The 20286-nt window shown below is 35.6% G+C and overlaps 1 protein-coding gene across 7 annotated transcripts in view; it reads left to right on the top strand.

Moving 5' to 3' along the window:
• Fer (FER tyrosine kinase) overlaps nt 1-20286 on the top strand; it is a 415378-nt gene that overhangs the window by 306971 nt on the left and 88121 nt on the right. The window contains exon 18 of one of the 7 annotated variants that reach the window (XM_087180883.1): nt 228-16700. The exons of the other annotated variants lie outside the window; for them this stretch is intronic. Within the exon in view, the coding sequence (XP_087037009.1) occupies nt 228-237 (10 nt within the window). The 3' untranslated portion in view covers nt 238-16700. Of the gene's footprint in view, nt 1-227; nt 16701-20286 lie in introns of those variants that run through there. 7 annotated transcript variants of the gene reach the window in all.

Raw genomic sequence — 20286 nt, 5'->3', positions numbered from 1 at the left:
TATGCAATATGATTGAAAACTACAATGACTATAAATCTAAAAATATGTTTACAGTGAAAGACACATTGTCAGTAATCACCCTCACAATACTCCTCCCTTCAAACCCGCTTATTCCATGGTTCTTGCCACTTTCTGAAGTAGTTCTTCATGTCCTCATTTGTGTCTCGAGTTACACTGTTCTGGCTGCCTAAATGGCCTGAATAGATTCAAACTGCTTACCTTTCTAGGTCATTTTGACTTTGGGGAAGAACAAGAGAGCACATGGCGCCAGATCCAGTGAATAAGGTGGATGAAAGACACACTAATTTTTTTATCAGCTTGTCTTTTTGTTGGTTGGCACTTGGCAGCAACATTCACAGGTTTGCTCACACCTTTTAAAGACATGAAAGAAGACTTCCAGAAGTGCTTCAGAAAGTGTCAAAAACAATGGAATAAGTGTGTTCAAGGTGAGGAGGAGTATCGAGGGGGATTAATGGCAATATATCTTTTGCTGTAATAAATGTTTTTGAAATTTAAACATTCACCATATAATTCAGTCACCCCTTAAAACATCTGACATATGGATAAATGACTGAATAAATAATTTAGTGAGTAAAATAAAACAAAAGTGTTCATTGAGTGATATCAGGTTATTAAGGACTTCATAGAGAATTTTAGGTTCTTTTACCACACCTATCATAAATGTTAATCTTCCAGTTTTATTTTTCACTGATTACTTTGTAACGTACAAATGAAGAATTAATTCTATCTAGTGCAAATCTGTGGGCATACAGCCTAAAACTCTTTTTTTTGTTCTTAGTATGAAGGCTTTGGAGTGCTTAGCCTTATGGCATTGACTTTTTTAAGTTGGTTGATGTGATCATTCAGTTTTAATTTGACATTGTCAGTATGCTTTTCAGAATATTGTCATCCTCCCTGCATCAGAGACGCTAAACAGCTCTCCTGTTTCAATCCATTTTTTACCCAACAATAGTTATATATTAACTCTGTCCTATCTCAGACAATGATCAGGGCATAAGAAAGCAGCAGGAGGTGTTTAGATTTTGTTTTGAAATAATTGGCAAAATAACGACAGATACATTGCTATGTATTAGAGTGCTCTGGAGGCACATAGTTCATTTAGCCTCTTTTCCCTTTTCAGCTTTCTCCCCATTCCTTATGTACACAATGATGAGAATGTCAGTGCTATGGTTAGAACATTCCAGGGTACTTGGTTCCTTACCATTTAAGATAGAGAGCTTGAAGCGAGTAAACTTTAATTCCCACTAAATAACAGTTTTCCTCTTCATTCTTGAAATTCTCATTTTGCTGCTTTAAAATTTGGCTTCTGTTTACTTAAGTTTTGCAAGGAAAAGAAAATTAAAGTTGCAAGCAAAACATAGCCATATGGCATGATATACAAATAATCTATAACTTGTTTATAGCCAAATGATACATCCTCGGCATGTAATTTAAGGATATACCATTTTAAAATTGTGTCTTATTTTGAATGTTTTAACTTATTTTATTTTAACTTATATTTTTATATACCATGTGAAAGAAAATTATAATTTTTATAACCAAATTACATTTTAAAACATATCCTAATACAGATTATAGTGATTTCTATTTTTGCTTCTATATCATACTTTCATGTGAAAATTTTTTTCATTTTTAAAGTCTTTCTGTGTCCCCCAATAAAATCATTTAAAACCCATGTATTGAGCACCTTCTTTGTCTTTTTTATTTTTTTGGTACCAAGGATCGAGCTCGGGTCCTTGCTCTTGTGCAGTAGACGGCAAAACCACTGAGCTAAATCCCCGGCCCCTGAGCACCTTCTTTGTAAAAAGCTGTAATATGTTTTCTACTCAAAAAAAGTGAAAGAGGCTAAAGATATAAAAATGTCTTAATAACTTAAGTAACAGTGGACTGGGCCAGAAAAGTGGGGAGGAAACAAGCATAGGAGTGGTGAAAGATTTTATAGTAGTTAGAAAAAGAGTAGCATATAGCAATCTGACGTCTAAGAACCACAATAAATATGGGATAATTTATTGAATCTTTTATATAATCAGCTTTATTAAACAAAAACTTAATTCCCAAGGAATTGAGTAATTAATTTCTTACTATATTTGTCAGATCTTTTTTTTTTTAAAGTTTTCATATTATTAAGGAATAGTTTATCTGCTTCCTTGTAAGCAATTGTGTGTTGAAAAGTAGCCACATAACAGGTGGTCCATAAATGTTAATTTGGTTGAAGTCATAAATATGCACTCAGATGCTTTTTATGGCTCAGGCACATGGTGGGTGCTAAGGAAATGCTAAGCAAGTCAGATAGGGTCTCTGATTTCTGGTGCTAAAAGTCTAGAGAGCTAGTGTACATTAACAGATAGTCATACAAAGCATATTAAAGTGTGATATGAACCCATCATGAAATCATAAAAGGAATCTCTAAAAAAGTGACATTTGAACTGAAAATTAAGAAATAAGGGACAATGGAATTTAAAACAAATGATCCATCAGGAGAAAGAGAGAGGTACATGGAGTAGAAGAGAGAATATCCTTTCAAGGCAATTAAAGGAATCAAGTAAAGACTGAGTTTAATACTGACTTGAAATATGATCAGGGTTTGCAAGGACCAGACCCTGCGAGGGTAGGCCAGGTATAAGAGGTTGATCTAGACCCTGGGAGCAATGGAAAGACACTGTAGGGTTTAGAGCAGGAGAGATTGGATTTGTCTTTCATGTGGATCACTGTGGCCGGGAAGTCCAGAGACTGGACTGGAGGGAGAGGTTGACTGCAAAGAGAAGCTTTCAGAAAATGTAGTGTCAAATCTGTTCCGGGTCAGTGGCTTACACTGATAAATAGGGCACTATTCACTCAGGAAACAATGGAAGATGAATAGATTTATTTGTTTGTTTGTGACAGCATTGAGTTTAAGTTTTGACTTGGCACATGTTGAATCTGAAGTACCTGTAAAATATTTTTGAAGCTATTGAGTAGGCAAATGAATATTTAGATGTAGAACTCAGGGGAAAGGTCTAAACTAGAGGTAACAATGTGAAAATGATGGAAGGAAAATGGATTTGTAAATAGATCAGTGAAGTCTAGAATGAATCAATGAAAGAAATAATTGAGGATAAAAAAAGTACATGGAGGAATGATGAGTGGAATATCTCTCTTGTCTCTCTCTATGTATATATATTTTATATATATATATTAATTCACACTTAATCTTACCTCCAGATTTTAAAAATTAATTTTATTGGTACATTTTAGGTATACAATATAATGACATTCATCATTGGAAATTTGCACCTTTACATAATTTCTCTTGGTTCTTATTTTTTTCCCCTTCCCCTGCCTCCCTTCAAGCCCTCCATCCCTCCCTATTTACAAAGACTTTGTTTCCATTTTTTCATTTTCTCCTATTAATTCCATTCCCTTCTTTCCTTTCCCCTACCCCTCCCACTTCCCCTTCCCCTTTGCCCCTTTTCTTTCCTTTTCACATTATCTATTATACTTTATAGTCCTTATTTACACTTTCAGTTTCTCACACTAGAGGTACTATTCGGTATTTACACATGTGTGTCCTTATTTCACTTAAGAGTATCGCCTCAATATGCATCCATTTAGCTATAAATGTCTCTAATTGCTCATTTTTATGGCTGAGTAGTACTCCATTTTATTTTTTGAAAAGCACATTTTCTTTATCCAGTCTCCAGTTGATGGGCAATTGGGCTACTTCCACATTTTAGCTATTACAAATTGTGCTGCTATGAACATGGGTGCACATATATCACTGTGGTATGATTCTTTTAATTCTTTGGGGAAGATACCCAGCAGGAGAATAACTGGGTCAAATGGTACTTCCAGTCCGAGTTCTTTGAGGTATCTCCATACTGATTTCCACAGTGCTTGCACAAGTCTACACTCCCACCAGCAGTGGAGCAGTGTTCCTCTTTCCCCACAGCCCCGCCAGCATTTGTTATTAGGAGATTTCATGATAGCAGCCATTCTTTCTGGAGTGAGGTGGAATCTCAGCATTGTTTTCATTTGCATCTCTCGAAAGAGCAGTGATGTTGAACATTTTTTCACATGCTTATGTGCTATTTCTACTTCTTTGTCTGAGAAATGTCTGTTTACTTCACATGCCCATTTTTGGATTGGCTCTTTAAATTTGGGAAGGCTGATTTGTTTTAAGTTCTTTATAGATTCTAGATAGTAGACCTTTGTCTGAGGAACAGCAGGTGAAAATTTTTTCCCACATTGTGGGTTGTCTTTTCACACTGTTGGTGGTTTCTCTTGCTGTGCAGAAGCTTTTTAATAAGAAGAGATCCCACTTGTTGATTTTTTGTTCCAGTTCATAAAAATCTTTTCCTCCATCAATGTCTTCAAGAGTTCTACCTAACCTCTGTTCCTGCTGGTTCAGCGTTTCTGTTTTAATATTTATATCTTTAATTCATTTAGATTTTGGTTTAGTGCATGGTGAGAGATATAGGTCTAGTTTTAATTTTTGGCAAGTTGAAACCCAGTTTTTTCAGCACCATTTATTAAAGAGGCTATCTTTCCTCCAGTGAGGGTGTTTGGCTCCTTTGTCAAAGATGAGGTGGCTGAGTGTGTCTGGAGTTGTTTCTGCATCTTCTAATCTGTTCCACTGGCCCTCAGGTCTGTTTCTTTGCCAATACCATGCTGTTTTTTCGCAGTAGCTTTGTAGTATAGCTTCAAGTTGGGGTCTGTGATACCCCTGCCATGTCTCTGTTGCCTAGAATTGCTTTTGCTATTCTAGTTCTCTTGTTCCAAATGAATTTTTGGATTGTTTTCTCCAGGTCCATGAAGTATGCTGCTGGAATTTCAATTGGGATTGCATTGAATCTATATAGCAGTTTTGGAAGTATGGCCATTATTACTATGTTGATCCTTCCTACCCAGGAGCAAGGGATGTCTTTCCATTTTCTGATAATGTCTTCAATCTCTCTTTTCAGAGTGCTGTAGTTTTCAAAGAAGAGGTCTTTGATTTCTTTTGTTAGGTTGATTCCTAGGTATTTCAGTTTTTTGGATGCTGTTGTGAAAGGAATTATTTGCCCTATTTCTCTCAGTGAGTCTGTTGTTCATGTAGAGGAAAGCTATTGATTTTTGTGTGTTGACCCTGAATCCAGCTACTTGACTGAATTTGGTTATTAAGTTTAGAAGACTTTTGGTGGAGTTCTTGGTTTCCTCTATATAGACTATCATGTCATCTGCAAATAATGACAATTTGACTTCTTCCTTTCCTATCTTTATTCCTTTTATTGCATTCTGTTGTCTAATTGCCATGGCTAATGTTTCCAAAACTATATTGAAGAGGTGTGGTGATAGTGGACATCCTTGTCTTGTTCCTGATTTTAATGTGAAGGATTTCAGTTTTTGACCATTTAGTATGATATTGGATGTTGGTTTTTCATACATGGCTTTTATTTGATTGAGGTAGAGACCATCTATTATAATATTTTTAGGGGTTTTATAATAAATGCATGTGGGATTTTGTCAATCCTTTGTCTGCCTCTATTGAGATGATCTTATGGTTTTGTCCTTGGCTCTCTTGATATAGTATATTAAATTTATTGATTTGTGTATGTTGAACCATCCCTGTATCCCTGGGATGAATCCCACTTGGTCAGGGTACATGATCTTCTGCATTCTATTTGCCAGTATCTTATTAAGGATTTTTTCATCTATGTTCATTAGTGAGATTGGCCTATAATTCTCTTTTTCGGTTGGGTCTTTCTCTGCTTTGGGGATCAAGGTGATGCTTGCTTCCAGGAATGAATTCAGGACTATTGCTTACCTTTCAATTTCATTGAAGATTTTAAAGAGTAGTGGCAATAGTTTCACTCTAAATGTCTTGTAGAGAATTCAGCAATGAAGCCATCAGGGCCCAGGCTTTTCTTAGTTGGTAAGTTTTTAATTACTTTTTCAATTGCATTGATTTATATTGGGTCATTTAGAATTTTTAGGTCATCTTCGTTCAACTTTGGTAATTCATATGTATCTAGGAATCTGTCCATTTCTTCTGTGTTTTCCATCTTATTGGCATATAGGTTCTCAAAGTAGGTATTGATGATCCTCTGGACTTCTGCTGGGTCCATTGCAATTTAATCCTTTTCTTTCCTAATTGCATGGATTTAGGCCTTTTCTTCCCTTTTTCTGATAAGGTTGGCTAAGGGTTTGTCAATTTTGTTGATTCTTTCGAAGAACCAACTCTTGGCTTCATTGATTTTTTTTTTTGTATCGTTCTCTTAGTCTCCATTGCATTGATCTTTGCTCCAATTTTTATAATGTCCTCCCTTGTATGAGCTTTGGGTTTGTCCTGTTCTTCTTTTTCTAGAAGGCTGAGGTTCAGCATCATGTTGTTTAATTGTGTTCACTCTGTTTTCCTAAGATGAATATTCAATGCTATGAATTTCCTTCGTAAGACTGCTTGCATTGCGTCCCATAGATTCTGATAGGTTGTACTGGCATTCCCATTTAATTGTAGGAACTGTCTGATTTTTTTCTTTAATTTCCTCTGTGACCCATTGGTTATTCATAAGTGTATTGTGCAGTTTCCATGTGTTTATGAAAGTCTTGCAGTTTCTTTTGCTATTGATCTCCAGTTTCATCGCACTATGGTCTGATGGTCTGATAATATACAGGGGATGACTTCAATTCCTTTGCACTTACTTAAACAAGTGAGTATGTGTTCCATGAGTGAGTATGTGTTCTATTTTGGAGAATGACCCATGTGCAGCTGAAAAGAATGTGTATTCTGGTTTTGTGGGATTGAACACTCTGTAAACACCTGTTAAGTTCATTTGTTCAAGAGTTCAATTGAATTCTAGTATTTTGTGGCTTATTTTTTGTCTAGTTGATCTATTTGTGAGAGTAAAGGATTGAGGTCCCCTGCTACTGTTGTATCAGTGCTTATATGATTTTTCATGCCCGTTAGTGTTTATTTTATATAGTTGGGTACACTAGTGCTTGGTGCATATATGTTTATAATTGTCATCTCTTCCTCTTGGATTGTTCCTTTTACAAGGATGTAGTGTCCTTCTTTGTCTCTCTTAATCAGTGTTGCTTTGAAATCTACTTGATCTTCAAAGAGGATAGCTACTGCTGCTTTTTTGGGGGTTCCTGTCACATGGAATATTGTTTTCCACCCTTTAACTTTCAGTCTATGAATTTCATTTTGAATTAAATGTGTTTCTTAGATGCAGCATATTGTTGGATTTTTCTTCTTGACCCATTCTGCCAGTCTGTTTCTTTTGATTTGGTGAGTTGAGACCATTAACATTGATGGTTATAACTGGTATGTACTGACTTGTCATTTTCATGACTTTTTATTTCTCTTGTATTCTCTCCCTTTGTGTTTAATTTCTTGTCGTGCCCAGTGGATTCATTCTGTTGGGCTTCCTGGGGTTGTGATCCTCATTGTCTTTTCCTAGGATTTCGTCTTAAATTTTTTGGAGTGCTGGTTTGGTATTCATGAAGTTCCTAAGGTCCTCTTTTTCATGAAAGTTTCTGATATCATCCACAATTTTGAAAGATAGTTTTTCACGGTACATCAGTCTGGGTTGGATGGTGTTTTCTTTTATGGCTTTAGATATGTCACACCAAGATCCTCTTGCCTTGAGGGTTTGCATTGAAAAGTCTGCTGTGATTCTGATGGGCTTTCCTTTGTATGTGATTTGTTTCTTTTCTCTCACTGCTTGTAGAATTTTGTTCTTCTGTTCAGTTTCTGGAATCTTAACAATTATATGCCTATGTGTAGATTTTTTTTTTGATCAAGGCTAGTTGGAGTTCTATATGCCTCACTTATCTATATGTCAAGTTCTTTCCCCCTGTTTGGGTAGTTTTCTGTCATTACTTCTGTGAACAGTTTTTTTATGTCAGCTGTACTCTCTCCTGTTTCTTCGTTGACTCCAATCAATCTTACATTATTCTTCTTTGCATCTTCTAGCAGCTGGATGATTGATTTCTCGTGGTCCCTTAGAATTTTAAAGCAATTTTTCTTTTCCTGGTCACTAATTGAAATCTTATCTATATCTGAAATTCTGTCTTCACATTGGCTCATTCTGCTGCATAGACTTTCAGTGGAATTTTTAATCTCCTGGAAATCTGTTTGCATCTGTTTTATGGATTCCATTTGTTTCCTATGTTGGGATTCCATCATGTTCCTCAGCTCCTGTATTTTTTTATCTATGTCCTCTCTGGACTTTTTAATCATGTCTTGCACTATGTGTTGAGAGCAATGCTACATAGTTTTAGGGAAAAATCCTGGTTCTTCCTACAGGCCAGCTATGGCATTTTGAGACACAGTTCCTTTTTGGCCCCCGGTCACAACTGAGACCTCAAAGATCCAGTGATGCTGTGATGCTCCAGGACAAGATTACACCAGCTGAAGACATCCTGGGAAGAACAAAATCTTCATCTACTCATTTCCTCTTTGTTCTTGGATTGTTATACTTTTTTTATCCCGATGTACTGAACTCTGCAAGTCATTTGTTACACCTTGTTTATCCCATTGTACTGAACACCCTGTCCTATTTCATTTGTTACATCTGTTTCTCTTGATGTCCTGAATAAAAGGTGCAGTAAGCTGGGGCCTACTATGGGCTCAATCTCTGCCCTTATCTGAGAAATTATTTCTGATTTCATTTTTCCAGATCCTCTTTTGTTGCCAGTTCAGGGAGTCCAGGTTGTTGAGTATCAGTGTTTGCTCCTTCTTGTTTCCCTTTGGGGTTACTTTAGGTGATCTGGAAGTCTAGTTTTGAGACTTGTTTAAGTGTCTTCTCATTTCAGTGGGGGGGATGGGAGATGTGTGCTGCTGGTGCCAGCCTGGCTCACCTCCTCTGCCCTGGGGCAGTGGTATGGCGGCCTGGAATGTTTACCTCCTTTTCGCTGGGGGTGGCTCTGCTCCTAGGTGCTGAGGGCTGTGATATGGCTGCCCGGAAGGTTCACCTCCTCTGTGCTAAGGGCAGCTCTTCTCCTTGATTCTGAGGGTGGTGCTAAGGCAGCCCAGAAGGTTCACCTCCTCTGTGTGCAGGGGCTGTGGTACGGTGGCCCAGAAGTTTCATCTCCTCTCTACTGGGGGCAGCAGCTCTGCTCCTTGATGCTGGGTGGGTGGGGGGAGCGGTGGTACAGCGGTGTTACCTGTAGATTTTTAAGATAAGCAATTTCAAAAATTACTTTTAATTATGATGGTAATTGTGTTAGTAAGTTTGCCTGTTGCTGGGATAAAATGCCTGACACTCACAATTTAAAGGAGTTAGGTTCAATTGGGCTCAACTTCAGATGTTTTAGTCCATCAGCTGGCTCCAAGGAAGGATAACTCATGGCAGAAGGGCATGGTGGAGCAAAGCTGCTCATTTCATGTGGCAGAGAAGCAGAGCACAGGGAAAGAGTGCCTGTGAGAGAGAGGTACTCCAAAGGCACTCAGTTCCCCAGTGACCCACATCCTCTGCATGGTCCTTGCCTTCATGAAAAGTGACACAGTAGTACCATTAATCCAAAAATAAGTCTGGAATAACTTATTTAACTCATTTACTTAAATAACCACTTTGGTAGTTCAGTGCTTCCTTTAAAATCTAAAATTAGATCAGCATTAGTAACTTCATGGTTCTGCGAATCATAATGACACCTGAAAAACAAAAGTGAAAAAAAAATTTTTATTGTAATTTCTCTAATACTACTGAAATAAACCACCCCTAAGGAAAAAAATGTGTGAAGAAATGTGTAAAGTTTTCGTTCATAGAAATAAAACTATTTTAATATTTATTTTTAGGAAGAAATTCAATAAAGTAACCAATTTTTCTTTCTTGAGAGTCTTACTATGTAATCAGTAGAACCCACAGTAACATTTGAAATAAGATAACAGTGAACTATGTAAACAGAGAATACAGTTTGTTACTGTTGGATTTTACAATGCAAATGTCTCACTATATTTTTCCTAAGACAGATATTTCCTGAGCTTTTCTACGATAAAAAAAAATTGAAAACAAAAATCTTGTTTAAGGGGGGGTTATTTCTTAATATCAAAAGTTTTTCTAAGCCTATTCATTAAGAAGGTTAACCTACCTTGAAGTACGTTGTAAGGTTAAATTAAAAATGAGAGAAAAAAGCCTCTAAAAAAATAAATGGCATTTTAAATTATAATAGCATTAAATTACAATCCAGTTACAAAGTAAGAGTGAACTGGACACTAAGGCATATTAGAAGATACACAGAAAACAAAGACAGATAAAGGACTACAAGTTAAATAGAGTGCTAGTAATAAGGTTTGAATGGAATAAAAGCAAATAGTGATCAAAATTCCCTGTCCAGAATGTGGTCTGTGCATGCACTGCAAAAACTCATCATGTCAACTGCATAGAGCAGAGATGAAACTGACTGCAGGTTGCCAGTGCTCCACAGCAGGTACTAGGAGAGATCTCTAGGATAAGAAACTTTTGTCTGTGTATGCCTTCATTCTAATTTCCCATTTCCACGTAAAGGGTTTTGTTTACTTAGAAGGAAAAGGCCATAATTTTGAATGGGTTTTACCTGCTATTTTTCTTTATGAGAAGAATTATCCCCCACCCCATCTTTATTAAATCCTTGTTTTAGAACTAAATTGACTTCATCTTATGGAACATTTGAATATTGCTTAAAAAGAATATCTAGAAGGGTAGAAGAGACACTGTAGTTTTCAGCAGCATATTTTCCTATTTCCTATTCATCATGATGCTGTCTATATCCTACTGAGAAGAGTACACGTCCTGTCCTCTGATTTGATGTACCAGATGGGTTTCCTCTCACAGTAGCATGAAATCTTTCACATTTTCATAGATATTTGTATCCATTTGACTTATCAGTCTGTGTTTCCTGATTCATCTGCTTGTCCTATTCAGGGTCTAGAATCCCTTAGGTTATAAAAAGAGCAATGAATAAGCTGCCATCAGTATCAACTCTAGAACCACCCTGTTAACACTAGAATGAAAGCTCATCTTCCACACCCAGGAAGGTAATAGTTGCAGAGTTAAAGAGGGTGTCTTCTAGGTCTCTGCTGGAATGAGAACTGGTTTTGTCCTGCTAATCTTGATCTGTCCTAGGATCCTCTGCCAAGGTACAGGTGACTTGGGGATGTTAGGAGACCTCAGTTAAACAGGAGGAAAGGATATAGAAAAGGTATGGAATATAGACACCTACACAAATATATCTCTCACTTTTTTAAAACCAAGAAGCAAAAGAATAAGAATAGGGTATTTCATGAACATTTTTTATATTTTAGAACAAAGTTCTGAAAACTACTTTGAAAGATTATCTGTTGACAGAAGTTTTGGGGACAAAAAATTTACTTAAATATTTCATTTGAAACTCTTCTTTTTTGAGCTACTGACTTTTTCTTTTGAAGTTATTTAAATGTTACTTCATGTACATATGCGTGCACAGCATAAACTGGGAACCTTTTGAGGGGTAGAATGAATTTTATTTATATTCTTCCCACTGCCTAGTACAGTGCCTGATGCTTAGTACAACTGAATAATTCTAGCATAAAAGAATTACATGTAGACCAAATATTAAGGAATCATAATGTTTTACAGCACAAACTATTCCTGACAGTTAGAATTGCTTACTCTTTGATAATGATATATCATGAGAAGAGTAAATTTCCCAAATTTGCTTCAAGCGACATATACTCAAAGTATGGTTTAATGTTAAATCTTTTAATATGCCAGAAAGAAGCATAAGGATTAGATAGCAGATGAAACAAGATAGCAAAATATGTAATCAGGCCACAAAAATAATGCACTGCTGCCCTTTTCCTTGATAAGTGAAGATGGTAATGATGATTGGTGCTGAGTTAACATTCTTAGAATTAAAAGTCTGTTGTTTGTCCACACAGTGATTTGTAAATAGGAAGTGATGCGTGCTCACTTCCCCACCCATTACATTAATGTTTTCACTCTAATATACAAGGACTTGTCATGGGATTAATTCCATTTATAAATCATGTCTTTTGTAACTTATCATTACAAAAGAAAAGAAAATGGTGATCATGGCATACAGAGGATGAAAGTTAACATAACTAATTTATTTCTTTTAATATTCTCAGTGGCTCTCATTTATTTTGCATTTATCACTTTCAAATTGTGCAGCACTGCAGATATTTAAGTAGATAGGTAAACTTTGTTAAAACGATTGTATTTAATGAAGAGATTAAAGTAAATGGTACAGTTTTATTTTTCATAAGCTAATATCGAGATAATATCTTCGGCAAAAATACCTAGAAGGGGAATAGCTGGGTCATATGGAATTTCTAATTTTAGTTCTTTGAGAAATCTTCATACTGATTTCCATACTTGTACTAGTTTACATTCCTACCAACAATGAAGGAGAGCTCCTTTTTCATCACAGCCTCACCAGCATTTGTTAATAATCACAATTCTTTCTGGTGTAAGATGGAATCTGTTTTATTTTGTGTTTCTCTAATGGCCAGAGATGATGAATTTTTTTTCATGTATTTGTTGACCATTTGTACTTCCGAGAAGTGTCTGTTCATTTTACTTGCCTGTTTCTTGATTGGGTCTTTTATTTTAGGTGGTCTAATTTTTTTTGAGTTCTTTGTATATTCTAGATATTGTTCCTGTGAGGAGTAACTGGCAAATATTTTTCGCATTCTGTAGGTTGTCTCTTCACTCTTTTAAAGGATTCCTTTACTGTGCAGAAGCTTTTTAATTTGATGTAATCCCACCTGTTCATTCTTATTTCAAGTGCAATTGCGGTTGTGTTTAAGAGCCTTTCCTACACCCATGACTTCAAGTGTTTTACCCTTTTTGTCTTTCAGTAGCTTCAAAGCTTTTGTTTTAGTGTTTAGATCTTTGATCCATTTTGATTTTAGTTTAATGCCTCCTGATGAGAGATAGAGATCCTGCTTCAATCATCTACAAACAGATAGCCAGTTTCCCCAGTACTACTTGTTGACTAGGCTATCTTTCCTCCATCATATGCTTTGCCTCCTTTGTCAAAGATCAAATATCTGAATGTGTCTGGGGATGTTTCTTTACCCTCTGTTTTGTTCCATTGATCCATATGTCTGTTTTTTGTGCCAGGTACCATGACATTTTTTTTTAATCACTGTTGCTTTGTAGTATAGATTGAAGTCTGGTATTGTGATGCCTTCTGCTTTACTCTTGTTGCCCAAGGTAGCTATTGCTATCTGGGTCTCTTCTGGTTCCATATTATATTAGGGTTGTTTTCTCTAGATCTGTGAAGTATGCTGTTGGTATTTTGATTGGGATTGCATTGAATTTTTATAACAGTTTGAGAGTATGGCCATTTTGACAATATTGGTTCTGTCTATCCAGTAGCAGGGGACATCTTTCCATTTTCTGATGTCCTCTTCAGTCTCCTTTTTCAGAGTACTGTAGTTTTCTTTGTAGAGGTCTTTTACTTCTTTGGTTAGAATAGTACCTAGATATTTGATTTTTCTCAATGCTACTATAAATGTTATTGTTTTCTTAATTTCTTTCTCTTTGAATTCATTATTGGTGTACACAAATGCTATTGGTTTTCTGTGTTAATTTTGTATTCTGCTACATCACTGAAGTTAGTAATTCAGGAGTTTTTTGTTGGAGTTAAGACTTCATTGCTTTTGAAGATATCTACAAAATGGATGCACAGTTTTACAACATAAGTGGCTTAGACAAAATAAATGAACCTTTGGACTAGAACTTCTTCTTGAGGGCCAAATATTAAATATTGTTGGCTTTTTGCTTTCTCCTGGCCCCAGCTGGGGGGGCGGGTGCCAGCAGCTTTGGTGCCTCTAAATATTGTTGGCTTTCTAAGTCATATAGTCTCCATCATAGCTACTTAACTCTGCCATTAGAGTAACTGTAGAAAATATGTAACCAAAGGAGCATAAAATTCTATTCAAACAATATAATAAAACAGACCAGATTTGGTTCACGGACCATGTTTTGCTAACCCACTCTCTGAAACTAAGATATTTAAAACTAAAATTTGAAAAAGAACTAAAATCATTTATAAGATGATTATGTCCCTCTTCTCAACCTTTGTGTCTCTGACTGTCCTTAGAGACCATGCTCAAATCCTAATCCAGCAGCATCAGTTTTCTCTCCTTCTCTGTGTTTCTCTTACCTGTACTTTATCTTCTATATTAGTCAGCTTTCTATCAGTTTTCCCTTAATACAACAAAATACCCAAGATATCACCTTATTAATAGAAATATTTGATCTCCTAGTTTGAGGTTTCAGTCCATGATGGGTTTGCACCTTACTCTTGGTTCTGTGCTCTGTCAGCACATCATGGCTGGATGCACATAAAGAGCAAAGCTTCTCACCTTATGGCTGCTGGGAAGCAAAAGATAGAAGAGGGGCCAGGAATTTAGCTCAGCAGCACAGTGCCTGCCTGGCAAGCATGAAGTCCTGAGTTCAATCCCTGTACCAAAAAAAAAAAAAAATAGGAAGAGATGGAGTCCCACAGTCCTCCTTAAGGTAATGCTACCAGTGACTTAAAGCCTCTCCCTAGACCCCACCTCTTACAGGTTTAGTCACTTCGCAGTAGTGCCTCACTGGGGACCAAGCCATTGTCTTAAGGGCCTTGGAGGAATGTTCTAGATCTAAAGTACATCTTCTCTTTTTGAATGAGTATCTTCTCCAACTACATTGTTATTTGAGTGTGCGGACTTTTTCTTCTTCCCTTTTTCTTTACTCCTTTTTTTCCCTTCTACCCTCTTTCCGCCTTTTCCTCAATTCTTAATAGATGAACCAGGAGATATTCATTGCTAATAATGCATTTGTGTTCCTTGTCATTATAGCAGATTGTTACGAGTGTAATTATCTTAATTTCTCAGACCCAAACATAGCAGGAATTAAATGATCATTAAGATATTTTTCATAGTTTTTTTCTAACACTTTATTGTGAATTTTTTAAACAGATAAGACCAGGCAGATCTAGAGTATGAGGCAAAATATTGGAAAGGCTTAACTACAGCAGAGATAGAAAGCAGATGTAAAATTAAAGACTATCTAGTAGGTAAAATCAGCATGGCTTATTGATAGAGTGGTGGTGGATGAAGATGCCTCCTAGGTTCCTCAGATCCAAATTGAAATCAGGTATTTTTCAAATAATACCACCATGCCATCCAAAAATGCTCAGCCTACCCTAAGGAAATGGAAACCTGTGAAAGTATTTTTGCCATTTTTCTTTATTGATAAATGTTGACAAGCTATGTAATGCTACCAATTCCAGATATAAGTTATAATGGAATCATTTTATCTATAGCTTTGGTTAAAAGCTTTGACTGCTTCTGTTGTTTTATGAATTTTCTCTTTCCTCTTTTTTATTGTTGTTATTATTTTTGGTACCAGAGATTGAACTTGGGACCTTGCACCTGCAAGGCAAGCGCCAGAACCACTGAGCTAAATACCTGGCCTCTCTTTTCTCTTTTTAAGGAAACACTCAGATGGTCAAAAACAGTGCCAATAGATTGCTTTTCTCTGTTTGCTAGTATAATTTGATAATGTGTATGTCATCTAAAATGTTAAGAAATGAATCAGTGTTCCAGTTCTAAAACAAACCTGATGAATTAAGCCAAATTTTCATCAAGTTATTTAAAACGTTGCTATTTCATTTTATTCTGAGAAACAAATGGATATTTACATTCAACTGAACTGATGTCCATGATTGTAGGCTGCGACCATTTCAAGATAACTGTTACAGATGCAGCCATCTTCATTGCATTTTGCCTTTGGGGTGGTACTCTGTAAGTAAAGACAAACATAGTTTGTGTGAAGACAAATGGTATTTTTAAGAACAACGTTATTTTCCACCTCTTATATGAAAAATTATTCAGCAGTTCAGAGTAAAAACTAAAGTGAATAAAAAGATATATAGTGATTATACTTTTTTAAAAAGGTCAGAGAACCAAAGATGAATGAAATTCTAGGTTTATGATAAAAGATTTTGCTACTTTTGGTCATAAATGTCAGAGCTCTTAGAAGGGAACCTATTGTGAGACAATTTTGCCCAAGCTTTTAGTTTTCCATTTCACCTTTTCTATGGGATTTTACCCTTATTTGAAGAGATTTTGTTGGCTTTGCTTGTTATTCCTCAGTAACTCTATTATGCTCATAATGTTAGAATTCAGAAAGTTTCTTTTTCCCCAGAGTTACATTCTAAAATGATTAACTAGAATGGTTTAATGATCTTTACCATTAAATATTGAGCTAATTTCTGAATATGCTGGATAATTGTATGCAATTCTATGGGTCGAAGTATCTTTACCTTATAAAATGTTTTTAATCCTGTATACCTTACAATTCACCAAGTCATGCCAAATGAAATATGAAGTTCTTATAAACTACATGGACATTGTAGTGTGTAACTATTGTAAATTCATGTCATTCTTATGTAAAATGAGGTTCCTAGGAGTAAAATTTTAGATGCCTGAATTTTTATTATAATTAGTAGTATATTATTCTGACATCTTACCTAAATCACTAATTTAGACAAGAGTTCTGCCTCAGTCAGCGTAGGGTTTTTCATAAAGCACTACTCTACCAAATGTTTATTAACTAAATGATGTGATGATACAAATGAAAATAATGTATAAATGTGAATTATGTAAATAAATATTATTTAATTATGTAGGATCAGACCTAGAGGCTAATTGGTTGAAATAAAAAGAGGAAATTATAATATTATATACTCCTGGGGTATACTTTCATCCTGATATACCTAGTGTACTAACATAATTCTTACATCTATGAAAAACATTTTAAATATTTTCGTATCTTCATCACTTGCTAGCATTGCATTCACAGTTGCTTTTCAAATTAAGAAAGTAATCATTTTGTGGCCTGGATAAGGACTAAAGTTGAATTATAATGCTAAAAAAAAGGGTGAACTTAACATTTCTATCACTGCAGCTCTTAGCTAAAGAACATTTTTAACCTATTTAATAAACATCTCAGTCAATATCTAGTTTTACTTGTGAGCTTATGTTAACAATGATATGCCAAGAAACTTTTAAATGAACAAAAACCTAAGTGTTGGGTACTTTTCTTTACCCTTGAAAATAGTCAGTTGGAAGGTTTTGAGGATCCAGATGCAGTGAGAAATTATTAGCAGCTCTTTTCCATTCTGTACCTTGAGCTTAGGCCAATCATTCATAAGGAGTATCAATAAATGCTTTCTGCACTGGAGAGATGGGGAAAGATTTTTCATTAAACCCCTCTGTGTATTTCCCCAAATCATTTTGTAGATCATCTCTGTACTCAGAAAGGTGTTTCTCAGAGATGGAGAAGAGGGCAAAGGCGGGGAAAGGAAAAAGAGTGAAATGTGTTTTGTATATAAACCATCTCCCCACAATGAATGTAATCCTTATGTATTGCAAACACGTACTACCAAAACTCTTTAAATTAAATTAACAAACAATACTTCTTAGGAGAAAACATCTTGGACAATGATTTTCTCTATTACCTTTCCTGATGGACAGCATATTAAACTGAGATCTCAAAACTGTGACATTAAGCCCATTACTTACTGTCTTGTAGAAGGAAAATGAAATATGAAATTAGACAGTTTTTACTAGTACATGTGTAGTAAGGTTTACATTCTTTGTGGGGAGTTGGTACATGCACAAAATACATCCTAATTGCTTTTTTATCACCTTTTCTTTCCCTCCATCTCTTAATGCCCTCTTTTTTGTACATACCTGTAGTAGTCCATGTTTACATTCCTTGTGTGGAGTTGCTGCAAGTACTTGACACATCTTAATCCCGTTTTTTCATCCCCTTTCCCCTCCCTTCATCCTTTGATTCCCTCCCCCTTTCAGAAAAATCTGTCTCCCTGAATCCTAGTATCTATCTTTTATTTGGCTCTTTATACTTTGGATTCCTCGTATAAAAGAAACGATGCAATATGTAAGCTTGTGTGACTGAATTACTTCTCTTAATATTATGGTCTCAAGGTGCATCCATTTTTCTATAAATATCTCAACTTTACCTTTCTTTTTAGCACAGTAGTACTCCATTGTGTGTAAATACCATACTGCCATTTCTAAGATTTGGCTGTTATGAATTGTGCGGCTATAAACATGGGCATGCATGTATCACTGTAATGCAGTGCCTTTAACACTTTCAAGAAAATACCCAAAAGGAGAATACCTGGGTCAAATGGAGTTTTTAGTTTCAGATTTTTGAGGACACTACACACTGGTTTTCATAGTGGTTGTACTTGTTTACATTCCTGCCAAGAGTGTGGAAGTGTTCCTTTTTCCCCACAACCTCTCCAGCATTTGTTATTACAGTGATACATTGGTTGTCAAACTCAACTCATTCCAAATTCCTGTTTGAACACTGAAAAATTTGAGAACTGAACATACTTTTCCCATAATAAGTAATGGAAGTGCCAGGGATTTAGCTCAGTGGTGCCGCGGCCTGCCTCACAAGCGCAAGGTCCTGAGTTCGATCTCCGGTAAAAAAAAAAAAAAAGTAATGGAAAACCAAATAATTGGTTCTGAGGCCCAAAAATTACACCTATAAATTCATTTTTCCAGGACTTCAACTCCATCGTGGTTCTCACAGTTTTCCTTTTAGCTTTACTGTGGGTATTACTTTCTTTGGAGCCATGGTTATGATATTTTATGCAAATAAAGTACAAATGAAAGCACAATGATGAATGTTTTAACACATGAACACAAGCACTATTGGTTGTCTGAGCGAGAGCTGCTTAGACTAAAGCATCACCCCTTTGTGTCCTTCATGAGAAGCAACGTAATTCGCTCTTGGCCTGTACAAGTTTTTTTCAAATTAGATTTTCAGTTTGGCTATTGAGCAAAATTACAAACACTGAGTAGATTTTTTTTCAAACTTTGCTGTTCAAGTAGTGGTACTTTCGAGCTTGAAGTCGTTCGATAACTGGTATCACTGTATTTGTTTTCTTGATGATGGCCATTCTTTCTGGGGTAAGAGGGAATCTCAGTGTTTTAATTTGCATTTCTCTAATGGCGAATAATGTTGAGCATTTTTTCATGTATTTATTGGCCATTTGTACTTCTTCTGTGAAGTGTGTATTCATTTCACACCCCTTTTTTTTGTTTTGCTTAAATTCTTTTGTTGGTACATTTTAGGTATATAATACGTTTACATTTATCATTGGGTGCTTGTACCTGTACATGATGTATCTTGGTTCTTATTTTTTCCCCATTACCTGTGCGTCCTTCACCCCCTCCACCCTTCCCTATTTACATAGACTTTGTTTCCGTGTTTTTCTTTTCTCATAATTTTTCCTTTCCCTTCTTTCCTTTCTCCTACCCCTTTGAACCTTTTCATCTTATTTCAAATTATCAATTATTCGTTTTAATCCTTATTTACACTTTCAGTTTCTCACACTAGAGAAACTATTCGGTATTTACACACGTATGTCCTATTTATTTCATGTAAGACGATGGCCTCAATATGCATCCATTTAGCTATAAATGTCTCTAGTTTCTTGTTCTTTATGCCTGAGTAGTACTTCATTTTATAAAAAAACCCACATCTTCTTTATCCAGCTTCCAGTTGATGCACTTGCCCATTTTTTGACTTGGTCTTTTATTGTGGGGTCTAATTTTTTTGAGTTCTTTATGTTTTCTAGATATTAGTCCTCTGAGGAATCACTAGCAAAAATTTTTTCCAATTCTACAGGTTTTCTTAGAGTTCTTTAAAGATAGAAGTTGACTGCTAATCAACAGAGAAAGTCCTAAAGCACGTAATTGTTTTTTTCTACACTTGTTTTCAAGATCCTTATAACTCAGGAGTTAATGTTTCAGAATTAAAGATTTAGAATTGTCACCTATACTTTTCTCTTACATATTTTAAACCGTTTGTATAATATAATGAATTCAAGTGTATTGTGAGTCATTGTCTGGATGATTATATAACCATAAAGTAAAAATCACTGAGAATTGTGATTTAAACATTATCAGTGTGTATACATTATTTTACATAAATACTGTCACTAAATTTTTCTTACAGGTACACTATATTTGAAAAGTGTAAAAAACATCTGTAAATTTACTTTCTCTTCCAGCTACACCCTCTCCTCCACAATACTCATGCAAAACAATCTGTAAAATCAAGATACTAGCACTTACAGAATATTTGGTGAAGATTCAATGTAAAGTGGTCACCACAGTGCCTAGAACATTTTAATCACTGTAATAATCACTTTGTAAATGTGAGCTAGCCTTAATAGTATTGTGTCTGAAATATTCAAAGACAACGAGTTTTTTTTTTCCTCTCTCTT

The sequence above is a fragment of the Heterocephalus glaber genome, unplaced genomic scaffold, assembly GCF_053883595.1.
Source record: "Heterocephalus glaber isolate CG9 unplaced genomic scaffold, H.glaber_assembly_v1.0 deba00001465, whole genome shotgun sequence".
Lineage (NCBI taxonomy): Eukaryota > Metazoa > Chordata > Mammalia > Rodentia > Bathyergidae > Heterocephalus > Heterocephalus glaber.
Note: the sequence above shows the minus strand (reverse complement) of the source record. Positions and strands in the feature narration are given on the sequence as shown.